Source organism: Erpetoichthys calabaricus, chromosome 2 (genome assembly GCF_900747795.2).
Source record: "Erpetoichthys calabaricus chromosome 2, fErpCal1.3, whole genome shotgun sequence".
Lineage (NCBI taxonomy): Eukaryota > Metazoa > Chordata > Cladistia > Polypteriformes > Polypteridae > Erpetoichthys > Erpetoichthys calabaricus.
The window spans coordinates 43019829-43043622 of NC_041395.2; the positions used below are offsets into that span (position 1 = coordinate 43019829).

At 36.6% G+C, this 23794-nt stretch overlaps 1 protein-coding gene across 1 annotated transcript in view; it reads left to right on the plus strand.

The window, feature by feature from the left end:
• The window catches only part of LOC114645139 (E3 ubiquitin-protein ligase TRIM39-like), a 220174-nt gene that overhangs the window by 139867 nt on the left and 56513 nt on the right, over positions 1–23794 (plus strand). Inside the window, exons 30-32 of the mRNA XM_051922355.1 lie at positions 9532–9558; positions 15402–15428; positions 15510–15536. Of these exons, the coding sequence (XP_051778315.1) occupies positions 9532–9558; positions 15402–15428; positions 15510–15536 (81 nt within the window). The remainder of the gene's footprint in view (positions 1–9531; positions 9559–15401; positions 15429–15509; positions 15537–23794) is intronic.

The window sequence follows — 23794 nt, forward strand, 5'->3', positions numbered from 1 at the left end:
ATTACCCTTCGAAATCGGAAGATGTCCAGCAGTGCCATCAGCTCAGAACTGGCAGAAACCAGTGGGACCCAGGTACATCCATCTACTGTCCGGAGAAGTCTGGCCAGAAGTGGTCTTCATGGAAGAGTTGCAGCCAAAAATCCATACCTCCGACGTGGAAACAAGGCCAAGCGACTGAAGTATGCATGAAAACATAGGAACTGGGGTGCAGAAAAATGGCAGCAGGTGCTCTGGACTGATGAATCAAAATTTGAAATATTTGGCTGTAGCAGAAGGCAGTTTGTTCATCGAAGGGCTGGAGAACGGTACAATAATGAGTGTCTGCAGGCAACAGTGAAGCATGGTGGAGGTTCCTTGAACGTTTGGGGCTGCATTTCTGCAAATGGAGTTGGAGATTTGGTCAGGATTAATGGTGTTCTCAATGCTGAGAAATACAGGCAGATACTTATCCATCATGCAATACCATCAGGGAGGCGTATGATTGGCCCCAAATTTATTCTGCAGCAGGACAACGACCCCAAACATACAGCCAAAGTCATTAAGAACTATCTTCAGCGTAAAGAAGAACAAGAAGCCCTGGAAGTGATGGTATGGCCCCCACAGAGCCCTGATCTCAACATCATCAAGTGTGTCTGGGATTACATGAAGAGACAGAAGGATTTGAGGAAGCCTACATCCACAGAAGATCTGTGGTTAGTTCTCCAAGATGTTTGGAACAACCTACCAGCCGAGTTCCTTCAAAAACTGTGTGCAAGTGTACCTAGAAGAATTGATGCTGTTTTGAGGGCAAAGGGTGGTCACACCAAATATTGATTTGATTTAGATTTCTCTTTTGTTCATTCACTGCATTTTGTTGATTGATGAAAATAAATGATTAACACTTACATTTTTGAAAGCATTCTTTGTTTACAGCATTTATTCACACCTGCCTAAAACTTTTGCACAGTACTGTATATATATATATATATATATATATATATATATATATATATATATATATATATATATATAATCAGCCACCGGCCACTTTATTAGGTACACCAGTTCAACTGCTTGTTAACGCAAATATCTAATTAGCCAATCACATGGCACGTCAATGCATTTAAGCATATAGACATTGACAAGATGACCTGCTGAAGTTCAAACTAAGCACCAAAATAGGGCAAAAAGGTGATTTAAGTGACTTTGAACATGGCATGTTTGTTGGTGCCAGACAGGCTGGTATGAGTATTTCAGAAACTGCTTATCTATTGGAATTTTCATGCATAACTATCTCTAGGGTTTACAGAAACTGATCTGAAAAAGGGAAAATATCCAGTGAGCAGCAGACTGGTTCAAGCTCATAAAAAGGCAACAGTAACTCAAATAACCACTCGTTACAACCAAGGTATGCAGAAGAGCATCTCTGAACACACAACATGTTGAATCTTGAAGCAAATGGGTTATAGCAACAGGAGACCGCCCTGAGTGCTACTCCTGTCAGCAAATAACAGATAAGTGAGGCTACAATTTGCCGGGCTCACCAAAATTGAACAAATGAAGACTGAAAAACATCTGATGAGTCTTGATTTTTTCTGCAGCATTTGGATGGTAAGGTCAGAATTTGGCATCAACAACATGAAAGCATGGATCCATTATGTCTTGCATCAACAGTTGAGGCTGGTGGTGATGGTGTAATGGTGTGGGAAATGCTTTCTTCACACACTTTTGGCCTCTTAGTACCAAATGAGCATTGTTTAAATGCCACAGCCTATCTGAGTATTGTTGTTGACCATGTCCATCCATTTATGACCGCAGTGTACCCATCTTCTGATTGCTATTTCCAGCAGAAAAACGCACCATGTCACAATACTCAAATCATCTCCCAGTGGTTTCTTGAACATGACAATGAGTTCAATGTAATCAAATAGCCTCCACAGACATATTGTATATTTTTCATTGTTTTTTTATCGTATTATTACTATTGTTGTTGTTATTTTATTATTTTATAGGAAAATAATTTTATGTAGGGTTTGCATATTGAATCTCATTGTACCATCCAATAATAATAAAGGAATTCAATTCAATAGAAGAGAGTGCATATTTACAGATGGTGACGACTGGCTTCTAAGTGGATTTAGATTTCCAAGTGCTTCTTGAGCTCTTGATATCATTTTTAACATGAAATGTAGTAAAGTATGTATATTACATTATACATTATACAGATATATTTTAACTTAATTTAAATAATGTATACTGTTAATAATTAAACGTGTGGGCATGGTGGCGCAGAGGTAGTGATGAGCTGGCTCCCCATTCAGGGATTGTTCCTGCCTCGCACTGTATACTTGCTGTGACTGGCATGACCCTGGATGGATAGATGGATGGAATGGAATGAAAAGTTATTTCAATGTTCCTTAAAAGTTTTGTAGAATTGGCGTTCTAAACTTACATATGCCTTGACATTTATTAATGAGCTGATTGTTTGGTGATTGGTTACTTGGAAAAAGAAAAGGAAGGACAGGAATTGGGGGTTAGTATGTCTGAGTGAGACAGTACTGCTGCAATAAATTATTTCATTGAGGGTCGAGCACGGTGCAGCAAGCATCTTGCAGGAGGCAGGAACAATCTCTGGACGTGGTGCCAACTCATCGCTACCATTGCGCCACCGTACCCCCATGTTTTATACATGCTTTAATTCCTCTCATCATGAAAATGATATCAAGTATACATCTTACTATTTAAATTGTTCAGAGAGCTGTAATATCATGAATGTAATGGATTCTGTGTCCTGTCAGTATAAAAGAAAGCCCATTTAAGAAGCATGTAGTGATTCACACACAGTACCTAGAAGAACACATAGAATACAAAGCATTTAACGTACTACTTTAGTTACGATGGGATTTGAGAAACTAATAAATTAAATGATTTTAAGATGGAATTTATGACGTTATACTTTAATGACAAAATAAACTAAAGTTGACATTTTGACCTTTTTGTCCGCTGTGTCCCTATTTTTTTTTCTTTTCTCTCTACCGTAATACGCTTCCATATGACACTCAGACAGTGGGCTATGACCTTTTCACAGCGACTTTGATATCTGACCAATTCTTTCGAGTTTCTCCACCACTCTATGTCACTCGATCAACTTCCTTTTGTTGTTTATACCACTAGTTAAACCAACAAATAGTAAATTTTTCCTAGCCTCCACTTGGTATTCACTGAAATTCTTCTGTTTTCCCCCATGCTTTTGCCATTGTCTTTTCACAGAACCCTGAACTTAAGGGTCTATTTATATTGATTTGCATATTCAAAGAGGCATAATTCTGGGAGGAGTTGGGGTGGGGCGGCAGGCATGTGCACTTGCGTTACATTTCACACTGACCGAGATTTATGGAGTACGCACAGATTTATGCATCTGGATTTTTTTGTGCATACCATATATACTCAAAAATGCAAAACTTAATTTTATTTTTTTACATCTCAGACACATCAAATTTTGTTGCAGCAGCGCAGTTACCAGTTTCTTTCACCACTTCAATAACTTTTAATATAAAACCAGATTCATATTTTCTTCTGATCAAATGCTCAATCGTAGATAAGGGATACTCTTATGATAAAGGTGTATGAGGGTGTGAGATACAAAAAATGCAAATCAGTGCAAACGTTGCTTCAGAATAGTGTAGGTATTACTGTGTGGTCACGTAGGCACTATACATAGAAAAAAAGGCAGTGTGCTCTGTGGTTACTCTTTCAGGTGGGTGTCAGCATATCAGAATCCCTTGTATATGGCAAGCCAAATTAACATTTAGAGATATCTCAAAATGAATTTTATGATATCTGGAAATGCATTTTAGATATCTCAAATTGAATTATAGATATCTAAAAATACATCTATTTTAAGATATCTAAAAAGAATTGTATGATATCTCAAACAGATTTCAAGATATCTTGAAGTGATATGCTGTACATTTTCAGATATCTGAAATGCATTTCAAGATATCTTAAATGCAATTTGAGATATCTTGAAATATGTTCATGTGCATTTTGAGATATCTCAAATACATTTCAAGATATCTTAAAATACATCTGCAGGCATTTTGAGATATCTGAAATACATTTTCAGATATCTTAAAATAGCTTTCTGCACATTTCAAGATATCTCAAATACATTTTCCGATATCTTAAAGTAACTTCCTGCGTATTTCAAGATATCTCAATTACATTTTCAGATATCTTAAAATAACTTCCTGTGTATTTCAAGATATCTCAAATACATTTTCAGATATCTTAAAATCACTTCCTGTAAAATTTCTTATACTTTCAATGGAACTTCCTGCCTATTTTAAGATATCTTGAAATGCATTTAAGATATCTCGAAATGCACAGGAAGTGATTTTGAGATATCATGAAATGTATTTGAGATATCTTGAAATGGTGCAGGAAGTCATTTTAAGATATCTTGAAATGTATTTGAGATATCTTGAAATGTGCAGGAAGTCATTTTAAGATATCTGAAAATGCATTTCAGATATCTCAAAATGAATTTGGGATATCTTAAAATGAGAAGGAAGTTATTTTAAGATATCTCGAAATATAATTTAGATATCTTAAAAAGCATTTAAGATATCTTGAAATTCATTGTTGTTTCAGATATCTGAAATACATTTTTAGATATCTAAAATTAATTTCATGATATCTTAAAATGGGTCTCTGCTCTATTTCAGATATCTAACAATGTATTTCAAGATATCTAAAATTGTATTTCAAGATATCTAAAATGCATTTTAAGATATCTTTAAAAGGACACTCAATTATTTCAAGATATCTCAATAGCACTTTCAGATATCTACAATACAAATTAAGATATCTCAAATACATTTCCAGATATCTCAAAACAGCTTCCTGTCCATTTTCAGATATCTCAAATACATTTTCAGATATCTCAACATCACTTCCTGCTCATTTCAAGATATCTCAAATACATTTTAAGATATCTTATAATAAACAAGAAGTCCCATTGAAATAATAGCCAGTTTTACAGGAAATGATTTTGAGATATCTTGAAATGCATTTAAGATATCTTAAAATGCATGAAAGGTCAATTTAAGATATCTGAAAATTCATTTGAGATATCTTGAAATACAGACACAATTATTTTGAGATATCTGAAACTGTATTTGAGATATCTTGAAATGCATTTGAGATATCCCGAAATGTATTGCAGATATCTTAAAATGTAAAGGAAAGTATTTTAAGATATCTCAAAGCGAGTTTCAGATATCTTAAAAAGTAAATTACATTTTAAGATATCCGAAATTCATTTTGAGATATCTCTAAATGTTAATTTGGCTTGCCATACTTGTACCAATAGCGTGAGATTTCCGCGTTCGACTTATATGACCGACATTATAAAATAACCGGAAATTATACCGTAAAATCAAGACCCGACTTATCCACGAGTATATACAGTATGCACATTTCTGTTTTTGTCTGTACGCCATGGTTTACTGTGAATTCTATACACAGTGTTATACACGAGGCCCCAGATCATAGTCCTATAGAACAGCTATGGGATGTAGTGGAATGGGAGATTCACATCACAAATGTGCAGCTGACAAATCTGCAGCAACTGTGTGATGCTATAATGTCAATATGGACCAAAATCCCTGAGGAATGTTTCCAGTACCTTGTTGAATACATGCCACAAAGAATTACAGCAGTTCTGAAGGTCTAGCAAGGTGAACCTAATAAATTGGCCAGTAAGTATGTATATATATATATATATATATATATATACATACATATACATATTAATAAAAGGCAAAGCCCTCACTGACTGACTGACTGACTAACTGACTCACTCATCACTAAGTCTCGAACTTCCCGTGTAGGTGGAAGGCTGAAATTTGGCAGGCTCATTCCTTACAGCTTACTTACAAAAGTTAGGCAGGTTTCATTTCGAAATTCTACGCGTAATGGTCATAACTGGAACATATTTTTTGTCCATATACTCTAATGGAGGAGGCGGAGTCACGTATCGTGTCATCACGCCTCCTACGTAACCACGTGAACTAAAAACAAGGAAGAGATTTACAGCACGAGTCAAACGTGGGAACGAAGGTAAATGACGTTAATTTTTGACTGTCTTTTAATACTGTGTAAGCATACATATTAACACATGTGCAATTAAACGTGTGCATTTACGGGGTGATTTCTCAGGCTTAAAAGCTCGCCTTTTACTGAAAAGGTAAATGCAAAACTATTTTCAATCATTCTATGATCTGCTTCTCACAACTGAAGGCACCGTGGCTGATGTTACGTCACTTGCTGTCCAACCATAAGAGTTACCTGGTAGGTAACCGGACACTCTCTTCACTCCCTTTCGGGAATCGAACCTCTGAGGTTTTCTTTTGTTCTTAATTAAAATTTAAAAGCAATACTTCACTGCTGCTAAGCCCCTCTAGCGCTGACATCCCAGGTTCGATTACCGTAAGCAAGTGCAGTGAGTGTGTAATTACATTCACGGCATTCGTAGTCTGATTCACAATCTGATTGTATGGGTGGTTACCTACCAGGTAACGCTTATACTTGGCCACCAAGTCAGGTCGAAGTGATCACTCGAGTAAAGGCAGCTTCACAAAAAAACAGATCCTTAACAAACTGTTATTAGTATATTTTCCCTCAATTTAAAAACGTTTTATTTTCTTCTTAATAAAAATTTAAAAGCAGTACTTCGCCGGTGCGAAGCGCGTGGATTTGACCGACTGACACATACAGACATATTCATGAGTGCAGGTACTTCGGAAAGAAAGCACCGTGTAAACCTAAAGTTTAAATTAAGTTCATAGACCTACAAAAGGTTGCCATTCATTTGAGGCAAGATTGCTTTTCTTCTGTACAACTATACGTTGCATTCTCAAGAGTGTGCTTGCACGGCTTCGGATATATATATAAATATATATATGTATGTCTATATATATATATATGTAAGCTTATAAGTACTGCCTTACTTCTCTTTAAGAAAGGAAGATGTAATGATACTTGATTTAAACGATTCCATGTCTTCCTGGGTTTGCGTAGCTTATTGTCAATATCTTTACACGTTTTTGTAAGACTTATTGACTGAAACAGGCTTTCACGAAAAAAGTTAGGGCTTTGCTACAGGATACACCCTCCACAAGTTAAGCAAGTAAAAATAAAATATATATTTCTGTTTTATTTAAACCTTTTAAGTTCGTATGCATAGCCCCATTTGGCTGTTTTAGTTTTTTTTTTTCTTTCTTCAGTAATATTTAATCTCCTTAAAGAAAAAGAACATATCCATTTTACTTTTTTTGTATCTCTTTAGTAATATTTTAGTGTAAAAGAATAACCAGTATTTAAACCTTTTATGTTACTTTATACATTTATTTTACACAATGTTGAAAAATTAATAAGAAAGCTACATATTTTGGCAGCTGCTGCTTTCATTTTCAATGAAATGAAAAAAGCTCTCCAAGAGAAAACGTCAATGAAGAAGAAACAGTTTGCACTATCTAAAAATCAGAAACCCTCATTTATAAAAGTTTGCTGCAGATGACTTAACTGAAAATAAATGAATAGTTCCTATGTGTATAATACATATTTATCTATTTTACTTATGCCTTTATTCCACCAACTTACAACATCTGAGGTACAATTTGTTACATTACTTTTGTTTTTTGCAGCACAGGCAGGTGAAGTGACTTCCTCAGGGTCACACAGTGGTGTCAGTACCAGGATTTGAACTGACAAGCTCCGGGTTTGCTGAAATATTACTGAAGAAAGAAAAAAAAACGAAAACGGGCAAATAGGGCTATGCATACAGATGTCCATCCGTATATTATCCAACCTGCCATATCCTAAATACAGGAACCAATAAGTACATATGTATATATACAGTATATATATATATATATATATATATATATATATATATATATATATATATATATATACAGTATATATATGCAGTAAATATATATATATATATATATATATATATATATATATATATATATGTGAATGTATGTATGTATATATGTATGTCTATATATATATATATATGTAGATATGTAAATTTGTATATGTATATATATGTTTATGTGGATGTGTATATGTGTATATACGTATATATATGTAGATATGTGTATATGTAGATATGTATATATATATGTATATGTATATATATGTTTATGTGTGTCTGTGTGTGTATTTTATATATATAAAAGACAGCAACACTCATAACAATGACAACACAATTACATTGACAATCATGTTACGTTATTTTTAAAATGTTTCCTTTTTTTTTTTTCATAACCTCTTTAACACACTACTTCTCCGCTGCGAAGCGCGGGTATTTTGCTAGTATATATATATATTGTAATAAACAAGACAGAGAAGCATAAAGGTTTGGGGTTTTTAGCCCCGTATACTGCAATAAAATTAGATCAATGATTTCAAAAACTCAAAAGACACAGAAGGATAGGTAGACGGACAGTTTATAGGGTCGGATTGGAAATGAAATAGTGGGATGCTGGTGGTAGATGGTTTGCTGACGTCATCAATTGAGGACCAGAGGGAAGAAAGGAACCCGGAAGTGCTGTGGCTCTTTGAATTGTCCGGGCGGTTTTATGGTGGCGGTGCCTCGTTCTTTCTGAGGAAATAAGAAGAGAGAGGTTAGTACGCTGCCATTGTCCCCTGGCACAACTTGTCGCGGTGCGTGTCAGGTCCTTAAGTAGCTCCCCATGTGCTCGTGCATGACAATATATATATATATATATATATATATATATATATATATATATATATATATATATATATATATATATATATATATATTTAACACCTGTAGCACAGAATGGACAGCAGTGGAGTTGCTTAGGGTACACAGTGTTATTATGTCAAGATGTAAACGGGCAGATTGATGATTCCAAAGAACAGAGTAACATAATCAGGAGTTGAAATATCAAAAGGTTTAAGCAAAAAGGCAAAGAGTAGTGAAAAACAAAGCAGGGGTCTGAGGCCAAAAAGACATCAGTAACCAATACTAAAATATTAAACTAAAGAGATTCTGAGGGCAAAGCCATTACTATAAAATAGTTTGTAAACAAAAATCAAAGTGACAGAGAATTATTTAATTTCTTTGTTAATCCCAAAACTAGAATGCTGGGAGTGGGAATAGTGATGATGTCATACTCTAGCCCATGTGACCAACAACAGGCATCATTGCTCATCATAAGCACCCTGAGTATGGTTAAAGATGTGTTATGTAAATGAAATGTATTATTATTATTAACTATAAACAAAATGGTGGTGCCTTTGAAAATAAAATGGCAGCAACATATAATGTGACAAACATAGCATGAAATAATTTGTTGAAATATCAAAATGAAAAAATTCACTCAAAAAAAGTTTTTCACAAGAAATAAGTTAGAGATAGGATTGTCCTGAAAACCTTATGAATGGATGTATTGATTACTACATGAAATGGAGTAATGAATATACAATAAAACTTTGTTTCCATTGCAGAACTCACTCTATACCGGAAGGAATTTGGTAAGAATTCAAGATCTGTGATATAAGACATATTGTTCTATTTGTCCATAATTTAGGTTTTATACTATAAGTAAGAAACAAAGTATATATCAGATGATTTCCATCACAGACTTGCAATACTAATAATTATTACTGAGAAAATATATTTGGCATATTTTAGGATGAACTTCGAAATGTGTTCTTATTAAATATATAAAAATAAACTGTTATAAGCTATCATATTATGAGCTATACATGCTTCTTCAACAGAGATGTGTAAGTGAGTTTATGTTTCCCTTTTTTGCATGCCATTTATAAGATTACTTCATTTAAGTAATGTATATGTTTTGCACATGTAATTTCTGTGTTTCTTTTCTTTTCTCCCAAATCAGGTAATTTCTTTGCCAGTGCCCATATTTATCAAGTGTCTCAGAATTACTCCTAGGAATTGCATTAAAAGTCTGATTAGTAGGACATGAGAAGTAATTACAAAGCGCCCTACTCCCAACAATGATTTTCCAGCACTCCTTGCCACAAATTGGCACTCATAATGGTGTTTTGAAGTTTTCTAATGCTAATGCTATGGCTTCAACACAAACATAATAACAATACAATTCAAAGTTGTATTAGAAGAAGAATATGGAAAGCATAATAAAGTGGGAGATTGTGCTAAGCTGTGAATAATCATTGCCATTTCGCAATACTATCAAGAATAATACTAGAGAAAAGCCAAGCAAAATGACACCTTTTATTGGCTAACTAGAAAGATTACAATATGCAAGCTTTCGAGGCAACTCAGGCCCCTTCTTCAGGCAAGATGTAATCTTGATTACATCTTGCCTGAAGAAGGGGCCTGAGTTGCCTCGAAAGCTTGCATATTGTAATCTTTCTAGTTAGCCAATAAAATGTGTCATTTTGCTTGGCTTTTCTCTACATTCATAATGGCTAACACGGTACAACACCCTAGTACTAAGAATAATACTGAAATAAACACCACGGTGGAAAAACCAAGACAATGAAAGATAAGTCAATTAACAAGCACATTTATTTAACAATGAATGATCCACAGCTGTACTTTCAGAAGAGTCTCATTTCCGCTGTTATGATCTCAGGTAACGCCTAGTAAATTGACAGTGAAACTAGCCATGATTATTTTTGAATTGTTTCTGAAGTCGTGTTCATTCCTCCACTGTTTCTGATCATCCTGCATAGTCGCCTGCTGTGTCTGTCTATTTATGTGATCTCACCTTACCTTCTGTGAGGCTCTATTTATCTAATGCCCTGGGAATCTCTGCCTGCCTTCTTGAACCTTCTGGGTTTGTAAAGTGTAACATAAATGGGGTTCATGGAAATGCAGAGTTCACTATCCTTTGTGACATTTTCCTGTCATTCACCCGAGCAACCACATTTATCTTCAGGGTAATATGCTGGCTACTATAGCACAGTTTGCATTCATGACCACCTGTGTGTTGATACTGTGATATCTGTGATTCACACATGCGTTTTTATCCATACTTGAGCTAATGATCTTTATATGCATACTAATGTGCATAAATGCAGCATTTCTTTAACATTACCTCACATGGAGTCGTGGGAAAATGTATGAATGTTTTTATTACATCATGTGTTGTAAGGGCTTTCAAAATTTTGTTGCAGAATTTGAGAAATGGTTGGTTGTAACTATCCCAAATCATTTCTTTTGCAAAGCTGTATTTTGGCTTACAGCACATGGCTACTCCACACTGAAGGGATCGATCATGTAATGTACAAGATTTCTTACAAATATTATTCTATCTCTGTCAGATTCATATCTTTTATGAACTGATTGTTGTCCAGGATTTCCAAGACATTCCGCATTTCCCAGAATGTGCGTGCCAATGTCAGCCTCAGCAACATCGTCTGGTGGCACCTAGCGAATCGGAACAGTTCACAAGTTCTCCTAAATCCAGGTTGAAGTCAGGACTTGTTTCCTCAATTAGGATAATTGATAAATTGTTATTACTGCCTAGTGTAACTTTACCTTTGCCAGACCCAAGCCCAGATAAATTGAGGAGGGTTAGACGTGGGACCAGTGACCCCACTCTGTAAAACAGTACTACATGAAAAGCAAAAGACACTGAGAATTGTCAATGGTGTGAAGGAATGGGCACACCTGAAAGGATAATTATGAAGGATTCAGGCCAAACCCAAGAGGACACCTGGATGCTGAAGATTCCAATCTTTAATACCACCTCTAGTACCAAGATTGGTATATGGAATGTCCAAATGATGTTTAGCTGTGGCAAAATAGCACAGGTACTCAATGAAGTGAAGCTGTACAAGCTGGGTGTCCTTGGGAACAGCTAGATGAGATGGTCAGGCCAAGGAAATTTCAACTGTGAAGGATACATTGTGCTGTATTCTGGGAGAGAAGCATAGTATACAAATGTTGTTGGTATCATTCTCAGTCCCACTACAAGTAAGGCACTAGGAGGATGGAAGCCAGTAAACCATTGCATAATAACAGCCAGACTAGCATCATGGCATGCAAAAGCCTCGATAGTGCCAGTGTATACACTTACAAAATCAGCCAATGACACGGACAAAGATGAATTCTATTGTCACTTACAGGAAACCATAAATGAAATACCCAAACACAATATTGTGCTAATAATTGGGGACTTCAATGCTCAGATTGATAAATACAGAAGTGTCATGAAAACTACAAACAAGCAGAAAGGCTACTAGCATGCTGGTGTAACAATTTAAGTGTGGGAACACTTTCTTCAAACACAAAATTATTCACATGAAAACTTGGCAATCCCCTGACCAAGCTACTAAAAACAAGATTGATTACATTTGCATTGGCAAGATGTGGAGAAATTCACTCCAGGAGGTCAGAGTGTATGGTGGTGCAGACGTTTGAAGTGACAACCATCTACTGGTGGGCAAAATTATTAAAGTGAAAGTTAAAAAAGCAACCGCGAAACATCCCTTCAGCACAGCGCCACTAGCGGATAATTGAGTAGTGCAGGACTATCATTGCCATCTGAAAAACGGGTTCAAATTGCTGGATTTGGACATGCAATTAAAAGAACATTGGGAGCAGTTTAAAGCAGGGGTAAGTGAAGTAGCTGAAGTAAAGGTAGGTTTGTGAAAGGGAAAATTCAAAGATCGTTGGAAATCAAGGGAGACATGGGAAATCATCAACAAGAGAAAGAAAGCAAAATGCATCAGACAGCAAGCTCATGATAACTATGAAAAAAGAACTGCTGAAAACAGATACAAACAGCAAGAGAAGGCTGTCAAGAAAGCTGCAGAAATGTCAAACAGCAGTGATTAGAGGATAAAGCAGAGGAAACACAGGCTACTAACAGAAAAGACACCAGATCCCTCTACCATGTAGTTAAAGACATTTATGGTACCAGAACACATAAAAGTGTGCCAATTAAAAGTAAAGATGGGAAGTTACGATGTGCTAGAGCGATTACAAGTCAACCAAAGCAACTTAACCGCTGTTGAGATTCAGGAAGCGATTAGTAGCCTTAAAAAACATTTAAGCTCCAGGACTTGATGGCATATCAGAAGAACTAATGAAACAGGGTAGTGATACAGTAATCACGGAACTTACAAAGTTGTCCAACAAATATGACAGTAAGAAAAATTACAAGAATGAACCAAAGGGATAATAATAAAACCTCCAAAGAAGGGAAACTTAAGTGACTGCAATAATTGCCAGGGTATAACATTATTGCTGACAGCAGGGGAAGCATTCTGCAAGGTTCTACGAAATAGACTACAGAAAGCAGTTGATAAAACACTGAGAGAACAACAGTCTGGAAGGTCATTCATGCAGTGATCAAATTTTACAAAATGTCTTTGAATAAAGTCTAGCATTACCAGAGATACATGTGTATCAACTTTCTTGATTTCAAAAAGGCCTTTGATGACATTCATAGGCCAAGTATTTGGAGAATACTGAAACATTAGAGTATTCCAAAAAGTTTATAAATACTGTATATCCCAAGCAATGTATGCAGACACAATTTCCTGCATCAAAATCACACAGGCTACACAGAATTTTTCAAAACATTAACTGGAGTCAAACTGGTTGCACCTTTTCACCTTTCTTGTTTATTATCGTTATGGATATGTCCAAATTTGGTATCCAGTGAGGTGAGCAAGATCGGCTGACTGACCTTGAGTCTACCGATGACATAGCTCTGCCTGCTAAGGATGACCTGATGCTGCAAACAATGACTAACAGCCTTATCAATCAGGCTGTACCACTAGGTTTGGTTGTGAGTGGTGACAAAACCAAGATAATGAGCCAACACAGACTCCTCTGGAGGAATTCGACAAATTCACCAAATTCACCTATCTGTATAGTTGCATAGCACGAGATGAGACTGTTAAAGATGATGTACAGTCGCGCCCTAAAGCAGCAGGAATTTTCCGGAAAATGCACAGCATTTGGAAATCATCCAAACTAAACTTGAAGATTAAGTTGTACAAGTCAACTGTTTTACCCACCGCAGTTTTTGCCAGTGAGACATGGTCCATGACAGTAAAAATGTATTCCACCAAAGATGCCTCTGGAGAATCCTTGAGGTCACATTGTTAGATCACATGACAAATAAGAAAATACTGAATGGCCAAAGTGTCTACAGGACCTCAAGGAAAAACATAGACTGAAGTTTGCAGGGTGCATCTTTTGGCTGACCAAAAACCATCCAGCCTGCATTGCGATGGAGTGGAGGAAGGGATGTCCCAGGAAGACTTGGAGAGCAACACCACAAGGCCTCCAAGCTCAAGAAGCAACTCAACTGGCGAGTGACAGAGGCCAATGGTGATTGCTTGCTGCTCAATGTCCCACTGGGTGCTGGAGAAACTTTTGCCTAAGGACTCCAACTCCTAAGAGCAAGAAAACAATTGCACCATTGTGAGATTTCTGAGCCAGTTAGGACAATTTTCCTACTCTGAGACACTTGATAAATATGGGTGCAGATGTTGTGTAGCCTTATATCTGCCATTAAAATAAAGTAAAAGCATGACAATCAATAATGGTGAAAATAAATCATTTTCAACTTAACTGCATTTTTTGTGCTACACACATAAAATGAAACATGATAATACTGTACCATGTGACCAAATGTTCCATAACATAAAAGGAAAGTGACCCTATCTACTGCTGTGAATAATATAGTGGCATGAAGATTATAAAATAGTGAAGATACCAGTTATCAATGCATCATGTAAAGCATTTGGGTTAACAGAAGTGAGTTAGGAAACTGTAATAGAATCACTAAAATTTTCTTTGATTTATATAATGGATCATGTAAAAAAGCAATAAAATCAAGTTTGTGTACACATTATTTGAAGTGAGTTAGTAGGTGCAGTAAATCCTGTAGCAAGCATATTTGAACAACGTCGACCCTTAATGGCAAAGAAATAGCCTGAACTATGGAGAATATTAATAGTTTTTATTATCAAAGCAAGAGATCATTATTAGTAGATTACAATTTGTTTCTTCCCGTCTTTTACATTGTCATGAAATTTATATAGTGACAAAAATATAAGATTATCAGTGCAAGCTGACATAAACTGCAGGGTTGGGGGTGGAGTTTGAAATTTAAGGAGGACTTTGGGCTACTGTAGATACTCTTGATGCAGATAGACAGGAGATTTTTAAGCAGACTGGCTCTTGGGTAGTTATATTTGTGGTAGGAGTACACATTTCTACACTTCTTTTAGAAAATTACCTTAAGATTATAAAATGAAATAATAAAGAAAGTCAAAAAATCAGTGAAGAAAACTAAAACCCTATTCACCTTCTAATCTGATGCCATATTTTTGGTTTTGTTTTGTTTTTTCTTCATCCACAGAGAACAAGGGTTTCCTTCCTGAGAAAGGTAAGATATGTTGTTTGTTAATGATAGTTCGTTGATTTTGAAAACTCGTCTCAAGTCTTTCTTTCTCTTTATTTTTGCCAGTTTGGAGGAAAATGCAAGAAATGGAACGTAAGTGTTAAATATGGATTAATATATGTGAATATTAATCTTTGATACAATATAAAACAATGACTTCTAACATTTATCTTTTATGTTTGCCTGAATTTCCCTGAAGTCGATATTTTTCTGGACCATGACTCAGCACACCCTGATGTTTCTGTGGATGCTGATGCATTACAAGTAAGATTTGTCGGAAATACACGAGGACCTGACAGGTGGTATTGCGTTACCATGGCTGAGGGGCTAAGAACAAGAAATCACTACTGGGAGGTGGAGGTTGGTGAGAAAAGCAGCTGGGCAATTGGAGTGGTAACCAGAGAACTCAAACACATGAAGATTATTCCTGAAACCCCAGGTGATGGATTCTGGGTCATCCGTTTATGCAGGGGGAAGAAGTTTGAAGCTGTTTCCAACACTGTCACTGAACTTCAAGAAAAACCCAAAAAAGTTGGGGTGTACCTCAAAGAAAATTTCTTGTGCTTTTATAATGCAGAGAATATAAAACATATCTACACCTTTCCAATGAAGGACTCTGAGCATCTTTTTCCTGTTTTCAGTCCCGGATCAAGTGACAGAGGACCGCTAATAATCAAGGAAAGTAAGCTTTCTAATACTGCTTAAGATATTGCTTTGCCACTTCACATCATGTTCTTTACTGTTACTTGTCCACTGAAGTTCTGAACTTGTCTTACATTTGGACATGGAATGTGGCTGTACATAAACAGGTCATTCAATTTTGTTATGTTCTGTTTCTTGTTGGAGAGTCATCTCTTAAATACTTTTTTAATGACTACTTAAAAAAAATCATACTGAAGTGAAATGTCTTGTTAGAAATGGAAATAACACATTTATAGCACAATCCCATCCATATCTCAGTCCTTGTATTTTGTTGAAATTATAATAATCTTTCTGGTTTCAGTACCTGATTAATAAGGCATCTTTTGTAACAGTTTCTTTCATTTAACCAGCGTACTTTTCTAGGGAATTGTTCTGTTGGAAAATCAAATGTGTTTTTTTTTCACAGTTTTTTTCTATTTTAAATTAAAGTTTACTTTGCTATTTGTGGTTGACATTTGCCTGTCTACACTTTGAATTGCTAACATCTAGATGGTCTGTTTCAATGTGTGGAAGTCAGTAAGAAGGGTGTATTTTTATTTCTTTTAATGCTTATTCTTACACTCAAGCTAAATGCGTTTTTGTCTAATGTTTGCATAAAGTACTTTTTATTAAGGGCAAGCTTCCACTGCTACAACTGGGCATCTACAAACATTTTCATTCCAATTTCAGAATGTAGCAAATAAGAAAGACAATCATTGTAGAGGTGTGGCAGAAGATGTAGTGTTTGTTTGATAAAGGCATTAGATATACAGTATACTACATGATCTAGAAGTGTAATCTTGGTCTAATTGAAAGCTTATGATGTGATACACGCTGGTGAAACAAACAATATGGCTGACAGGAACCCCCGTATAGTTATCAGGGATTTGTGTCTTTCTGACAGCAAACTGAAGGTGACATGGCATAGAGAAAAAAGAGGAGCAGTGGCATCTGCTGAGCATGAAGCAAATTACAACTGCTTATGTGTTACGAAGATGATGAATGCCAGCTTTGTCACCCTGTAAGCATCAAGTGCATGCAGTGCTGCAACCTGCTGGTGCTCACAAACTACCTGTCCTTGAACCTTGATCCTGGCAGTGTATTTCTAGTATAGAATAATTGAGCTCCTTAGTTAAAAACAGTAAAATTGTTTACCAGGTTCCCCTGGAGGACACTTATGAGATCCCAGAGGGAGCAGATGAAATATCAAATCTGAAATATTAATTATCTTTGTGAGATCTTCTACTGCTATTGAACATCACTTTCATCTTGCAGTTTGTCACTGCGGACTGAAGAAGGCCTGTTCTACAGATATATGTGTCTATATTATAAATCAGGGGAATGTCAAGTGTAAAGTTGGCTGATGAATTCAATTTTTTAAGGTTTCCACCTAGTCAGTTTCTTGGAATGCTATCAAATACTAGCAAATTTACATATGAGAAGAGTTCAGATTTGACATTTGCTAAAAGAGTAAAGTAATTTTCAGAACTGGACGATAGATGATTTTGACGTGAGGGGAGAGGAGAGCTCAGTTGCTACCAGTATGCCTTCACAGTAACAACTCTCTTAATCAAAAGCTGCTTTGTCTCATTTATTGAATTCCAAGTTTAATTGCCATTTTATTTACTAGGTTCTGCACACCACAGATCATCTGCATTCAGTCTCAGTTGTGGAGGGCCATATTGGCTTTTAGTTAAAGACTAATTTCTATTTCAAGTTAAACTCTTTCCTTAATTTGATTCCTGGGTTTGTACTGTGTGTGGATGCAGAATCCATTTAGATACTGTATAGCTAACATAATAAAACTGGACATTAAATGGTGAGGAAAATGAATGACCTATTGCTATTAAAAATTAAATTTACTACAGCATGTGCATTCATAATGATTTTATCTTCTTGTAAGCACATATCTATTCGAGCATTTCTTCATATATATGAACATTTTTTAATTCATGCATGATTTAACGGTTCTTAGTTCTGCAGCACTGTATCTAGCAGGTATTCACAACTAGCAAAATACCCGCGATTCGCAGCAGAGAAGTAGTGTGTTAAAGAGGTTATGAAAAAGTAAAGGAAACATTTTAAAAATAACGTAACATGATTGTCAATGTAATTGTGTTGTCATTGTTATGAGTGTTGCTGTCATATATATATACATATACACATATACACACACATATACGCACGTATACAGATATATTATATATACATATACACATATATTTTTTATATATATATATATATATATATATATATATATATATACACACATACATACATACATACATACATACATACATACATACATATACACACATAGATGCACTTACAATAACACAGAAATCAATATAAACAACATTAACATCATTATCATATGAGAATATGAAGTAATATATAAGAAGCACATTTCATATAAATATAAATTATTAAACAGTAAAATCTTCTTCTATAATTTGCTACCGTGGCTTTTCGTTGGTCTGTCCAGGATTTGAAATCACCTGTAGCTTGCAAACCGTTTCACCTATTGACTTGAAATCTGGTACACATATAATATGTCACGTCTGCTATCCGCTTTATGGGTGATGATTGTATTACTCTTTTTATGTTTATTTTATTTTAGAATCAACTCCTATCTGCGCACACCAGGGCGGCCGTGGGCAGATGCGTATGGTGTATTCACTCCATGTTATCGTGCATTGCACTGTCACTGGTATTTTGATAAAAGAATTTGAACAATATATAAGAAGCGTATAAATTATTAAACAGTAAAACATTAACATTTAAGAAGTAAAGTTACATTGAGTACTACTGCAGTGCCTTCGGGTATACCTCATTTTTTGTTTGCCCATTACATGCTTAAATGTATAAATTTTTTGGTGTACCTACCCGAGAACACGCGACATATAACCAACCGTGGGAGAAGCATGGATTTTAAACACGCGTTGAGTTCATCTGCTGGTCTCCCTCGTGGAATAACTGGTAATGTTTGAGTAAAATCTACAGCGAGTAAAACGACATTACCTCCTTTTTTTTTTTACGATCTCTGAGATCTTGCTTTTTTCGGTTCAAGGCTTCATAAGCTCTTTTATGTTCCATGGTGCACTTAATAAGTACTAATTATCCCAAACCATCATCTTTGAATGTTGCAAGACTTTCGCCTTGTATGTAGATCGGGGTAATTACATTCATTGCATTCCTAGTCTGAATCACAATCTGATTGTATGGGTGGTTACCTGGCACTGTAGGGTTGCCACCTGTCCTTTAAAATACGGAATCGTGCCGCGTTTGAGAATTAAATTGCGCGTCCCGTTTTGAATCAATACTGGACGGGATTTATCCCGTATTTTTTTTATCATTTTTTTTTAAAGCAGCGTGTCATGCAAATCATCCCACACGCATTTTATGAAGATGCCTCCTTTCCTACTTTTGATTGGGTAATACTTGATGTCATCGTTAGTTTGATTGGTCTTTTTAACTGTCCAGTGAGGAGGGCGTGTCTTTTAAGTACAGTCTGCAAAGTGTTGGCACTGAGATGTGGCGTCAGCGCCATAGTTGAAGCCCCTAATGTTGCGGTCAGCAAGTCGGCTAACATCCGCCATGTGCCGTCTTTCAGTTGCGAGAAGCAGATCATAGAATGGTTGAAACTGTTGCCCCTAACGTTGCGCCACGGCGTGTGGTTCATTTATACCTCGTGTCTTCTCATTAAACTTTTATCTCGCAAATATGTTATTGCAATCCGCAGCGGGAGCGTTTCTATAAATTTAATTTAAACTTACGTTTTACACCGTGCTTTGTTTCCCTTATGAACATGCTTGTATGCTTCACTCGCTCCGTTCTCAATTGTTTAATTAATTTTTTGCTCTTCGCTGTTTGCGGCTGTTCCTCCATTTCCCCCCACTTCGTTCTTTTATCTCGCGAATATGTTATTGCAATCCTTAACGGGAGCGTTTCAATAAACTGATTGAAAATAGTTTTGCATTTACCTTTTTAGTAAAAGGCGAGCTTTTAAGCCTGAGAAATCACCCCGTAAATGCACACGTTTAATTGGACATGTGTTAATATGTATGGTTACACAGTATTAAAAGACAGTGAACAACGTCAGTTACCTTTCTTCCCGCGTTTGATAAAAGGTGAGCTTTTAAGCCTGAGAAATCACCCCGTAAATGCACACGTTTAATTGCACATGTGTTAATATGTATGCTTACACAGTATTAAAAGACAGTCAAAAATTAACGTCATTTACCTTCGTTCCCGCGTGTCACACGTGCTGTAAATGTGTTCCTTGTTTTTAGTTCACGTGATTACGTAGGAGGCGTGATGACGCGATACGTGACTCCGCCTCCTCCATTACAGTGTATGGACAAAAAATATGTTCCAGTTATGACCATTACGCTTTGAATTTCGAAATGAAACCTGCCTAACTTTTGTAAGTAAGCTGTAAGGAATGAGCCTGCCAAATTTCAGCCTTCCACCTACACGGGAAGTTGGAGAATTAGTGATGAGTGAGTCAGTCAGTCAGTGAGTGAGTGAGTGAGTGTGTCAGTGAGGGCTTTGCCTTTTATTAGTATAGATAAATTCATGAAAATAGGTTACGACTACAGGACAATGACGACTAAAATAATTCTATCATAAAAGGAAATAAAACAGATATGCTGTTTTATTGTTATTATTTTACAGCAATGGAGGTTACATTTCTAAGTGCTGGATAAAATCATAGTCACCAATCAAAGCAAGACTTCATAACTGGAAAGCCATATATGGAGAGACTGGACTTGGGGTAAGAGAAAGCAGGGGCAGTAAACAGCTCTTCATGCAGCTCGCTGAAAGAGTATGCAGTCTACACAAACTAAATCCCATTGTCCTTGAAGGAGTAACAGACAGACTGAAATCATGCAAGGCAGCGCACCCCTACATGGGAAGCCCAGGGGTTGACCAGATGTTCTGACAAGACAGAGAGGGGCAACTGCTGGTGAGTTGTGTTCATCAGCTGCTCAGAACTGAGAGGAGCAAGCAGTTTTGGCGCCTAGGCTGGAGACTGCAAACAAAACAGAAAATTAACAATCCAGGATAATTTTGAATAGACATACTGTTACCTCATATGGGAAGGAATCATTGGTTGTTGTACGTGGATCTATTGGATATGCCTGTTTAGTAAAGACCACCTGGAACTACCCAGTGTGAGGAGGCTCGGGGCAGAACCAGGGTACTGTGGAAAAGTTATATTTTTCAGTTATTCTGGGAATTCCTTGAAGACTTCTGTCATCAGGAACTTTTTTTTACTTCTGCCTTTTCACAATAAATAAATATCCTCTCAAATTCCAATACATTTTAAATGGAAACTTGTTTCTAGTTATATAATCATTAGTTGGGTACTCTTAAATGGTCCCAAATCCAACAATTAAGTAGAACAAATACAATGAAGACAGAAGTATAATAATAAAGGGTTATTTACAGTGCATCTGGAAAGTATAGAGTGGGTAGTGAAATCAATATGTTGCACCAAGTTAAAACAGTCCAGCAAGGAGAATTCATTTCTCATTTTATATGTAGGAATGTCAATGTTGATGTGAAAATTGCCAAGAAGAATGACTGTCTGGGAAAGGGAACTTACAGTGCATCCGGAAAGTATTCACAGCACATCACTTTTTCCACATTTTGTTATGTTACAGCCTTATTCCAAAATGGAACACCCCATAATGACAACGTGAAAAAAGTGTACTTGAGGTTTTTGCAAATTTATTAAAAATAAAAAAATTGAGAAAGCACATGTACTTAAGTATTCACAGCCTTTGCCATGAAGCTCGAAATTGAGCTCAGGTGCTTCCTGTTTCCCCTGATCATCCTTGAGATGTTTCTGCAGCTTCATTGGAGTCCACCTGTGGTAAATTCAGTTGACTGGACATGATTTGGAAAGGCACACACCTGTCTATATAAGGTCCCACAGTTGACAGTTCATGTCAGAGCACAAACCAAGCATGAAGTCAAAGCAATTGTCTGTAGACCTCCGAGACAGGATTGTCTCAAAGCACAAATCTGGGGAAGGTTACAGAAAACTTTCTGCTGCTTTGAAGGTCCCAATGAGCACAGTGGCCTCCATCATCCGTAAGTGGAACAAGTTCGAAACCACCAGGACTCTTCCTAGAGCTGGCCGGCCATCTAAACTGAGCGATCGGTGGAGAAGGGCCTTAGTCAGGGAGATGACCAAGAACCCAATGGTCACTCTGTCAGAGCTCCAAAGGTCCTCTGTGGAGAGAGGAGAACCTTCCATAAGGACAACCATCTCTGCAGCAATCCACCAATCAGGCCTGTATGGTAGAGTGGCCAGACGGAAGCCACTCCTTAGTAAAAGGCACATGGCAGCCCACCTGGAGTTTGCCAAAAGGCACCTGAAGGACTCTCAGACCATGAGAAAGAAAATTCTCTGGTCTAATGAGACAAAGATTGAACTCTTTGGTGTGAATGCCAGGCATCATGTTTGGAGGAAACCAGGCACCGCTCATCACCAGGCCAATACCATCCCTACAGTGAAGCATGGTGGTGGCAGCATCATGCTGTGGGAATGTTTTTCAGTGGCAGGGACTGGGAGACTAATCAGGATAAAGGGAAAGATGACTGCAGCAATGTACAGAGACATCCTGGATGAAAACCTGCTCCAGAGCGCTCTTGACCTCAGACTGGGGCGATGGTTCATCTTTCAGCAGGACAACGACCCTAAGCACACAGCCAAGATATCAAAGGAGTGGCTTCAGGACAACTCTGTGAATGTCCTTGAGTGGCCCAGCCAGAGCCCAAACCTGAATCCGATTGAACATCTCTGGAGAGATCTTAAAATGGCTGTGCACCGACGCTTCCCATCCAACCTGATGGAGCTTGAGAGGTGCTGCAAAGAGGAATGGGGGAAACTGGCCAAGGATAGGTGTGCCAAGCTGGTGGCATCATATTCAAAAAGACTTGAGGCTGGAATTGCTGCCAAAGGTGCATCGACAAAGTATTGAGCAAAGGCTGTGAATACTTATGTACATGTGATTTCTCCGTTTTTTTATTTTTAATAAATTTGCAAAAATCTCAAGTAAACTTTTTTCACATTGTCATTATGGGGTGTTGTGTGTAGAATTCTGAGGAAAAAAATGAATTTAATCCATTTTGGAATAAGGCTGTAACATAAAATGTGGAAAAAGTGATGCGCTGTGAATACTTTCTGGATGCACTGTATATACACTTTAATTGTTTAAGAAGACCTTAAATATAAACATATACAGTATACAGAGTTAGAAATATATATGAACTTTCTCGGCACCTTATAATAAAAGGTAGTAAAACGAAATGAAAGCATGAGAATACTTAAGGCATTAGGCACTATATGCTGCATCGATGGTATGGAGTGTCGTTTCATTAAAAGAATACATATTAAAGACGCAGTTGCGAATGACTGATGAAACGGTATATTAAGTCAACGCCACGTGAAGGAAAAAGAAGCTTCACGTCACTGAAGTAAAAGTCAATGATATGAGTGTTTTATTCTTTTTTTTTTTGCTCACTGGTAATTAATATTATGCTTGAGGTCTGCGGTTTAAATATAATTCGGTTCAAAAACTACAGAACTAGAAAAACTAGAAAGCGCCACGTCTCAAAAGTGAAAGTACTAACAGGCTTTCAGAATTCATTTGCAG